This window comes from Athene cunicularia (assembly GCF_003259725.1).
Source record: "Athene cunicularia isolate RWA chromosome 10 unlocalized genomic scaffold, athCun1 chr10_part1, whole genome shotgun sequence".
Taxonomy (NCBI): domain Eukaryota; kingdom Metazoa; phylum Chordata; class Aves; order Strigiformes; family Strigidae; genus Athene; species Athene cunicularia.
Window position 1 is genome coordinate 8,954,852 of NW_020799112.1, and position 9,836 is coordinate 8,964,687.

The 9,836-nt window shown below is 51.1% G+C and overlaps 1 protein-coding gene across 1 annotated transcript in view; it reads left to right on the plus strand.

Annotated features, from left to right (window-relative positions):
- Positions 1-8,177, plus strand: part of CLN6 (CLN6, transmembrane ER protein) — a 9,561-nt gene extending 1,384 nt beyond the window's left edge. Inside the window, exons 2-7 of the mRNA XM_026855733.1 lie at positions 1,217-1,331; positions 2,060-2,158; positions 4,367-4,555; positions 4,680-4,735; positions 6,483-6,605; positions 7,795-8,177. Coding sequence (XP_026711534.1) covers positions 1,217-1,331; positions 2,060-2,158; positions 4,367-4,555; positions 4,680-4,735; positions 6,483-6,605; positions 7,795-8,083 — 871 coding nt within the window. The 3' untranslated portion in view covers positions 8,084-8,177. The remainder of the gene's footprint in view (positions 1-1,216; positions 1,332-2,059; positions 2,159-4,366; positions 4,556-4,679; positions 4,736-6,482; positions 6,606-7,794) is intronic.
- The last annotated feature ends 1,659 nt before the right edge of the window (positions 8,178-9,836 follow it).

The following is a 9,836-nucleotide window of genomic DNA, read 5'->3' on the forward strand; positions in this document are numbered from 1 at the left end:
CCAGAGCAACACGGTGCAGTTGTGGCCAGAGCCAGACAGCTCCAGTCCTGGCACCACAGGGAAAACCCGACCCAAATGGCTGGTGCATAGGGTGGGCATCCTCCCCAGCAGCTCTGGCACCCTCCCCAGGATGCTCAGCACCCCAACCATCATGCCACCCCCCCATCCCCTCCGTTCCGACCCGCCCCGCTCTTGCACCTGGCAGCAGCAGTGTCAGTTGATGCTCTTGCCTCGCAGATAACATTTGAAATCTCCAAGCCGGAGGAGTCGCAGATCCCCATCTGGATCATCCTGGGGAGCACGGGAACGGGACATCCTCTCTCCCCTTCCCCGGGGGTCCCCAACCCGGCTCATCCAGCTCCCCCGGGATCCCCCAGCCCCACCACCCCGTCCAGGATGCTGCGGTTGGCCGGGGTATCCCGGAGGGTCCCCCCCTGTTCGGCCAGGGCTCGGCTTACCTGGGTCACCCCAGCTGGTCCCGGCTTTGCAGCCTCTGCCAGGGTGCTGTAAGCTCTCCGGGCTCACCCAGAGCACCCCGGTTTGTCCAGGGTATCACCATCCTCATCCTCCACCCACCGGGTTTGGACCGTGGGCTCAGGGAGCACAAGTCGTGCCTGTTCCAGCTGAGGCTGTTCTGGTCCTGGCACCACAGGAGAGTGATCCGGCCGCTGCTCCCCTAGGGAGGTGAAGGTCCAGTGGTGCCGGAGGTTTGTTTGATGGAAAGACTTGAGCGGGGTTGGATCAGGCCTTGTTCTGCAGAGGAGTAGGAGGAGGATCTCCAGAGTGGGAGATGAAGGTGATCGTGCATCCAGAGCATCCCCATGCTCAGTACCACCAGGCATCCAGGCGTTTTCAGCGTTCGGCAGAAGTGCCATGGGAGTTGAATTTTGCTTTGTCATGCAAAAGTTAAAAATAGGTGCACTTAATTCAGCACTTAAGATTTTCATCCTGTTTTTATGCTCACTTCTCGGCCAGGAAGAACCTTACAGGGACGTGGTGTTTATTGTTAACAATGTTTCGCCTTTCTATACTGCCTCCTCCTCAATTCGGCCTTTCAACGCTGTTGTTATTCCACAGATCCCAAAGCCCAGAGCCTTGCCAGCAGCCCGGGAAGCAGAGGTTTTGAGTGGGAATGCAGACCCAGAGTCTGTGCCCTGCCTCCTCGGAAACCTGTTACATGACCTAAGGCTGACGCTGTCGCTTTTGTCACCTCTAGGCATGGAACCGTCAAGAACGAGGACACCTTCAAGACCTCCCCGTTTCATTTTGACCTGTGGTTCTACTTCACTCTGCAGAACTGGGTGCTGGACTTCGGGCGTCCCATTGCGATGGTGAGTGTGGCACAGGCAGGCCCGCTGCTTTGCTTGCAGTCAGCTTCTTTAGGGTGGGGGGCAGAGCTGTGTAGACCCATGGGCTGTTTTCTACACCAAAGGGACGCCCTTGAGGAGCCGTCCTTGAGACAATGACCACTGCGATGTACTGGAGTAACTGGTACCAAGCGTGTTGCTCCAGGCACGGGGAAGGTATCTGAAAAGCTTGTTCCATATATCTATTCCACAACTTTATGTTTTCATAACAAAAGTTCCTGGAGAGTTTCCTACTTCTCCTCCCCATACCTTGCCTGTATCTCCAGAGCTTGGGACTCCTGCTCTACACATAGCGCGGGGCAGAAGCGGCTGTTACCCTCAAATGTATTTTTTTTATCACTGGCCTCTGCACATTGCAGAGGGTTAATGGAGATCCGCTGCTGCAGGGCTCTTGTTTGCTTGCTTGGCCACACAACTTCACGGCCTTGGCTTTGGGCAGCGCTGCAGGAGCAAGCGGCTGACGTGTAACTACACTCTGCGTTTAGCACCCACCTCCAGATCGCGCTCTTAGGGGTGCTTACTGCAAGGAGAGCTACCCAACGTCATCACTAACAGCTATGTGAAGGCAAGCTGACAGCAGCGCTCCAAAGCGAGGATTTTCTCTCTCCCCATCTTTCAGGCAGTGATGGGGCCATAATCGCGAGCTGGGTGGTGAGCATAGACTGATGTGCTTTTCTCCCCCCCTTCCTCAGATAATTCTACCTTTGGAGTGGTTTCCTCTAAACAAACCGAGCGCTGGAGATTATTTCCACATGGCTTACAATGTTATCACGCCATTTCTTCTGCTAAAGGTAAACCTTGAGGTGCAGGTGTTCTCTTTTTTTTTAATAGTACCGGTTGTAAAAAACAGGGTAAACAATACAGTTTTGTAAAGCCTTGGTAGGAGTTGGTTGAACAAAAGTTGGTTATTCACAAACTCCTGCGAATGAGCCAGCCCTACTTTATGTTAGAGGTTTGCCACTCCAGAAGGAATCTGTGAGGGCACCTTCTAAAGAGCAAGGCAGTAACCATCTGAATACAACTCAATTCCCTGCATATCCAGAGCAAATTGCTTCCCCAGGAACTCCAGATTCAGGAGGAGTCAGAGCCCTTCTCCCTGGCTGAACCAAAGCATATTTTTCAGACAACATCCATCCGTGACTTAAAAGACCTTATGAGACAGCTGGAACTATAATAGACTCTAAATTGTTCAGATCTTAAATACACTTGCTCTTTGACATTAGAACTGTTTTTTGGCTTGAATTTATCTTGCTTCAGCTGCCAGCTACTGGATTGTGTAAACCATTTATGAGGTTAAAGACTGTCGTATCATTAAGAAATCTTATATTAAATACTTAGCAGCCAGAAGACAGGAGAAAGCAATTATAAATATATTTTAACCTTCATTAGCTAGAAATTGAATTATGTCCTAAGAAGTAAATGATTCTCTCTTTCCTGAGTCTGTCTGGGAGATTTTAAATACCAGTGTGGCCAAAAAGGAATATTCAGGATCCAGTCCCTTGGGGGATAGGAAAGCTCTGGAGCTCAGTCTGACCCATCAGTCTGACACAGCTGATTTCTGCTGTTGGGGTAAAATTTGCTGTCTTGGACATCTCTGGGTGCACAGCATGAAGGGTTGGTCCACAGAAAAAATCCACTTGCTATTCAGGGTGCATTCCTTGTGCCCAGTGTCCCACTGTCCTTTTCCATCAGACAAGTGCTTTCCTGGACCTTTTGCTCTCCTCCCCCTTCGGACTCCTCTGACATTCATACAGCAGTTACAGAGAAAGGGAAAGTTAAGCCTTGAAATTAAATACAAATAAGGAGCTTTTCACTGTTTATGAAGGGCTGCAAAGCTGATTTGGCAGCAGGGAGATGGGAAGCAACGGTGGCCCCAGCTGATCCTCGGGCTGGGCTGACATGTCCCCTCTGACCCACCATTCCCGAGCCCAGCTTGGCCTCTCCTCCAAAGCCTGAACCACCTGATCTGGGATTTACATCTTTCAAGGTCTTCCCTGCTTTGCAAGTGGAGCAAGGAGCTTCTTTCCAAAGAGAAGCTCCTGCTCCTTGGCCCCAGCTGGGCTTGCCCCAGGTTTTGAGAAACCCCGGGCTCCCCGCCAGCCTCACGTGCCTCTACCCAGACCTAAGCAGACCCTGAGATGGTACAGGGAGAGCTCATCACTAAAGCTTGTGTTCAAAAGTTTGCTTCAACCGGTTTTGCTGGCAATTAGGTATTTCTAGATACAGGTTTAAATGCAGCTTCCTCTTTAGAAGCAAATAAACAGAGAGGTGAGTCTGATTCTGTTAGGAAGACAGAAAAAAAACCCAATAACAAACAGTTCAACAAGAGTCCTTTGAAAATCATCCAGCAGAGAATTACAAAGGAGCAAGTGTTTCTTACCAGGGGAGTGAAGTGCGGGTTCTCAGCTGGAGTGCTGCTGGAGGCTCTCCCTGCCACTGGAGGGCACAGCCAGCCTTGCAGATCCGCTCAGCACAGCAGCCACAGAAAGCAGCTGCTGTTTTATTTTACATTTATCGGGTTTGATCGCATCTAGTGAAGAAACTGCTTCAAGTACTCTGTTGGAAGCACCCCATCACTGATTGGATCTAAGCGTTGACTCAGGTTAAGGGGTGTTGCTTTGCAGAAGGGTTTAACAAGGGCAAAAAATGTGGGTTTATTGTTGCAAACAGGATAAAGTGCATACTCAAACCTGAAAGCCACGTAGGCTGGTGAAAACGCTCCTGAGGTGCATTTAGGGAAGGTAGCAGGAATCAGGGAAGCTCGTTCTGGTGTGGTCACACCGCTTTCCCCAGGGGGGGTGACTCTGTTTCCCGTGGCAGGGTGCTGGCCACTGTGGGCAGCAGCTCACACCTGCCACAGCAGCACAACCTGCAGCTTTCTGCAGGCCTCGTGCTTGGGTTTTTTTGATGATTTTTTGCACAGCACCGTACAGCCGGCACGGGCAGAACTTGTTGTGCGTCTCTATGGGTACCTGTTCAACACTTCTCTGCGGTTTTAGCTCATCGAGCGATCCCCCAAGACCTTGCCAAGATCAATGATCTATGTCAGCATCATCATGTTTGTCATGGGAGCCAGCATCCACCTGGTCGGAGACTCTGTAAACCACCGCCTGATTTTCAGTGGCTACCAGCACCATCTGTCTGTACGAGAGAACCCCATCATCAAGAACCTGAAGCCAGAGACGCTGGTAGAGTCTGTGTTTTATACAAGCACTTAAAAAAAAAAAAAAGTTAATTGCTTGTTCTTATTTAATACATTTAATAGTACCCTGTTCCCTCTGCCCTTTTAAATCTCTTTTCGTTGCATTGCAGATTGATTCCTTTGAGCTGCTCTACTACTACGATGAATATTTAGGTCATTCGATGTGGTAAGCGATTTGCAGTCTGTCTGGTGGCCTCAGACCGTGGTACAAGGGCAGGCAGATCTCATCTGATTGTAGCTTAATATGTAAAAAAATGAAATGTGCCTGATGAGAGCTGGCTGGGAATAACATTCTTGGAGCCAGCATGATTACAGTGGATCTCTCCCCTGGAAAATTGCCCATTCCCCCTAGTTTTGTCTCTGTCTCAGGGATATTTCTGGGATGTGGCAGCTGTTTGACAGCTGTAGGGGCCTGAGGAATGCTCCTCTGTTCTTGCTCCTCACCCCCCTTCCACAGGACACCCAGGTGAAGAGGCAGGTAACAGCACAGGCCCTTTGGCTGTCACCACCACTCACATTTTTGCTCCTTTGCAGGTTGACCCCAAAACCACCCGACTGCCCACTCTCTCCAGCCCTTTGCTCGCTCTTCTCCGTCACCCAGGGAGGGGTCTCTCACGTAGCAAGACTGGTGCTGCCCTGGAACCGGGACCATTTGGCCACGGTGATCCAAGGAGCTCAGTTAGGGTCTGATTTCAGTGCTGTCACCCCAAGCCGAGCCTGGAAACACTTGTTGCAGCTGGACAGCAGGTTTCATCCAGCCTGGCTGCCCTGGCTGGTGCCTCCAGGCAGTGGCATGTCCCAGCAGCACCCATGGCCCCTGTCCTGCTGCTCTGCCTGAACCAAAGACCCCAGAAAGGACAGGCTGGTCCTTTATCCACTGCCAGATAATCCTGAGATTGCTCAGAGCAGAGGGAAATCTCTCCCCCATCAGGCTTTTCCGGTTTATTTGCCGTTCCTTGAGTGCTGTGAAGCAAGCAAATCCTGTTCTTTTAAATAAAAAAGGGCTCTGTTAGGTTTTTTGAAATCCTGCTCCATGTCCTGCTTTCCTGCGGTTCAGCTTTTAACACACACACACCAGTCTTACACAGCCTCTCAGAGCCCGGGAGTGTAACAAATGCAATTGTTCAGCAGAGCACTTGAGCCCAGCATCTGACCTAATCAGTAAACTTGGGCTTTTCCTGCGAGAGCCCCTGGAGTCTCATTATCTGCAGGAGCCCTCGGTGCAGCCAGGACACACAATAGCCCTGCACCAGGCTCCACCAGCCCTTCGCCTGTCCTGTGGACGTGGCAATCATCTCGTAGCAAGAGCTGTGACACCGGCAGAGAAACGATGCCCCAACTGGCACCACAGGACCCCACGGAGCAGAACCCTGCTTCACCCACCCGAGCACATGGAGCTGGAGCAGCCTGAGTGGCCTCACCAAATTAATTCATGGGCTCAGCACAGGTCTTATGAGGAGTGGCTGAGGGAACTGGGGGGGTTTAGGCTGGAGAAGAGGAGGCTGAGGGGAGACCTCATCACCCTCTACAGCTCCCTGAAATGAGGATGCAGAGAGGGGGGATGAGTCTCTTGAACCAGGGAACAAGTGACAGGACAGGAGGGAATGGCCTCAAGCTGCACCAGGGCAGGGTCAGACTGGCTCTTAGGAAGTATTTCTTTCCAGAAGGGGTTGTTGGGTGTTGGAATGGGCTGCCCAGGGCAGAGGGGGAGTTCCCCATCCCTGGAGGGGTTGAAGAGTTGGGTTGACCCAGCGCTGAGGGATCTGGTGGAGGTTAATGGTTGGACTGGATGATCTTCAAGGTCTTCTCCAACCTAGAGGATACAGTGATTACCTACTTGCATGGTTTGGATTTGGTGGGGTTTAAACACGTTCCAGGGTCACATTACCAACTGGAGTTGTTTATGTTTGCAGGTATATTCCTTTTTTCCTGATACTGTTCATATATTTCACTGGCTGCTTCACCCCTGTTGAAGAGGAGAGCAGGATGCCAGTGGCTGCCTTGCTTCTGATGGGGCCCAGCAGCCTTTATTACTGGTAAGTAGCTTCTGCCTGGCCTAGATGGGCGAGGGATGCAGAGGGAGCACCACAGGCAGCCCTGCAGCCTGCAAGCAGGGGTTCTCCATTCTGCAGGGCAGCTTCTAATACGCAGATCTGGAAAATCAGATGAAACCTGTTTGAAGTTTGCAGCTGCTTTAGCCTTTGCAGGTTGGGACAAATTCAGGGTCACTGACCACTGCTCTTGTCCCTGCTCGGGGTGTTTCTTCAACCGCAGTCAGTCGTGTTGTTACTGCTGGAGCTCCAGCTTCCCTGGTACTCACCACCCATCCCCCCTCAAAACTGCCATTCACAGCACCATTAGACAGTTCTGGACGATTTTGGGGTGGTCATGCAGCACCTGCAGCATGCCCACCCGCTCTGCTCGTCAGGGACAAGGGGAGGCTCTTGCCAGTTGTCCAGGCGCATTATGCAGAGCCCCAGCCGCCCATGTGATGCTCAGACACTGCCTCTCGACTCACCCTGCATGTCCAAATGGCGTTTTGAGAGAGGTCTTATTTATTTCCCATTTTCATTAGCTTCATCTTCCCAAACAGTTTCCCTGATGGCAGCCAAACAACTTTTCATTCATCTTCAGAGATTATGTTCTCCCTTGCCCATAGCTTTTCCCCCTGCTGAGATCGTTTTTATAAAGTATATTAATTTTTGATAGTCAAAATCATCAAGATGATTTGGTCAGTTCCCAGTTACCTCATTGAACTTCCTTTAAATACATCCGTGTGAATCTCTGCAGTTCATGTGGTAGCCATTTCAGAACCAGGGAGTGTTAATTCCTCCTTGTCCCTGCTAACACCTGTTCCAGGCTGGCCGCTGGGTGGGCAGCGGATTTTTGGACTAAAGGAGCACAACATCCATGGGGGAGCCAGAGTCTGGCTTTGGTTCTGCCTTTAATCATCCCCTTCACAAACGGAGCCCAGCACCTTTCAAATCCCTTAATGGGAATGCATTTCTTTACCCTTCTCTTAATGAAGCCCATAGCTCAGTTGTTAAATTACTGATAAGAAATGTGAAAACAAATCACATCTTAAAATCTGGCAGTAGAAAGCAGCATGGCTTTGTTTTGGATATAGAGCAGGAAGAAGGGGGAGACATTCACCTTTGGTGAAGCTGGAAGTGCTGCTGGCGCTTTCTCCCAAGGGGGCACTAACAGGTGTTTTTTTCTTTGTAGGTATCTTGTGACAGAGGGTCAGATTTTCATCCTCTACATTTTCACTTTCTTTGCCATGATGGCTTTAGTGATGCACCAGAAACGCAAAGGACTCGTCCTGGACAGCAATGGGCTTTTTCTCTTCTATTCCTTCATCATAACGCTGGTCCTCATTGCTGTTTGGGTGGTTTGGTTGTGGAATGACAAAATTCTCAGGAAGAAGTACCCTGGTGTGATCTATATCCCTGAGCCGTGGGCCTTTTACACCCTGCACATGAACAACCTCCACGCAGCAAAGGAAAGTTTATAAGTTTTGATATTTTAAAGTGGTTTGAAGAAACAAACAAAAAAATAAATCTAGTTTTTCTAATGTAGATGTATTTCAAATAAATTCCTGACCAACATTAGCTGCAAGAAGTATTGTATGTTCACTAGACTTAGACTAGGGAGGGGGTGTTTGAACAAAAAGGGAAAATAGTCTCTACTTCAAAGCCAGGGCAGGGGTGTCCCCGCTGGCTTTGAACCTGCCAGCCCTCATGCACAACATAACTCTGTTTTAGGTGCTTATAGGGCAGCACCAAACCCCTCCTGCCTTGGAGCAGGGGCACAGCAGCCCAGCCCCAGGCTGCTGCCAAACCCCCATCCCACCATCACTGCCCTGGAGAGTGTCCCAGCCTTTAACAGGAGCGGTTTTGCTGGGAAGTGGGTGTCTTGGCACAGAGATGGATCCACTTCTCCCACCTGAGAAAATATGCTGGGAAGGGGGTTAAGCCACTCCCTGTGCCCCCACACCCACCCCAGGGAGCCCTCCCAGGGTCCCGGCCGTTGCACCGGGGTTAAGCCCTTGCTGCTGGGTGCGGAGCAGGAAGGGCCAGGCTGGTGGCAGAGGCAGGAGGGCCAATTCCCCACAAATGCAGCCCAAAGAGAGCATCAGGTAGGGGGGCAAGCACCAGCCCTGCTCATGCAGGGCCTGTGCTGGCTTCTGCTCCCAGCCACCACTTACCCATTCTTGGGTGACAGAGCTGAGCTCCTGCCACCCAGCTTCATCCCTGCGATGATTTATGTCTAAAATTTGTATTAGAGCCCGGTGTGACAAAATCCAAGTGGTAGAAGTAAAAAGCTGTTCATGAAACATACTGAACAAAAACATTTGGTAAAAGCAGAGTGACTCTGGTGGGTTCCTGAAGCAGCTCTGTTCTTTGAAGGGAGCATCTTTATCCCACAAGATTTAGGGATCCTGAATGTGTAACAGATCAGGGTCAACCCTGGGACGGTCCGGTCCATGCTATAATGGTCACTACGGCCACTAAATACTTTGTTCTTGGGTCTGGATCTCCACCCCAGTCTGGCATCGGGTACTTCATTCCCCCACACATGCTGGCAGGAGACTTCCAGCACTGGCAGATCTGGAGAGGCAGAGCATCACCTGTTCCATACCCAGGAACCAAGCTCTTTTTATAGGGAACAGGATGAGACAAAACTGTGGAGTCACACGTGACACTTGCTTTTCAATGGCTTGAATGTCAGTTGAGTGGCAGAAGCAGAGGGCTGGGAGGGAGCAGAAGACGTGAACAAACAAGGCTGTTTGTCTGAGCTAGTCCACAACAGCGGGAGGCTCTGCCTCCCCCACACACCAGGGTTTAAGCCCCCGCAGCCCTCCCTCTCCCTCAGCATCCTTTCCTCGGCGTCCCCCTTCCAACTCCCCGCCGAGGGCTGCAACAAGACTTGGCCGTCCTGGAGGCCGTTGGTTCCCAGGCAGATTAGTTAAATAAATGCTAATAAATACTCAGACAACAAGGAGCTTTTTAAACCATCTCAGAAATCCCTTGTCTTCTCAGCCTGCCTGCAATGCCTCAGCTCCTCAATGTTTGCAGTCTAAATCCACCCTTCCCCTGCAAACCCACCGGGACGGGCACAGTGACAGTGCCAGCGATGCCCAACGCTCTGCACCGAGCTCAGCCAGGCCCTGCAAAGCCGGAATTAACGATTCCTCCTGCCCACCAGCAAAACTCCTCCAGCAGCCAACTGCAAAGCCGTAAATCCTCCCCCCCCCCCCCCCCCCC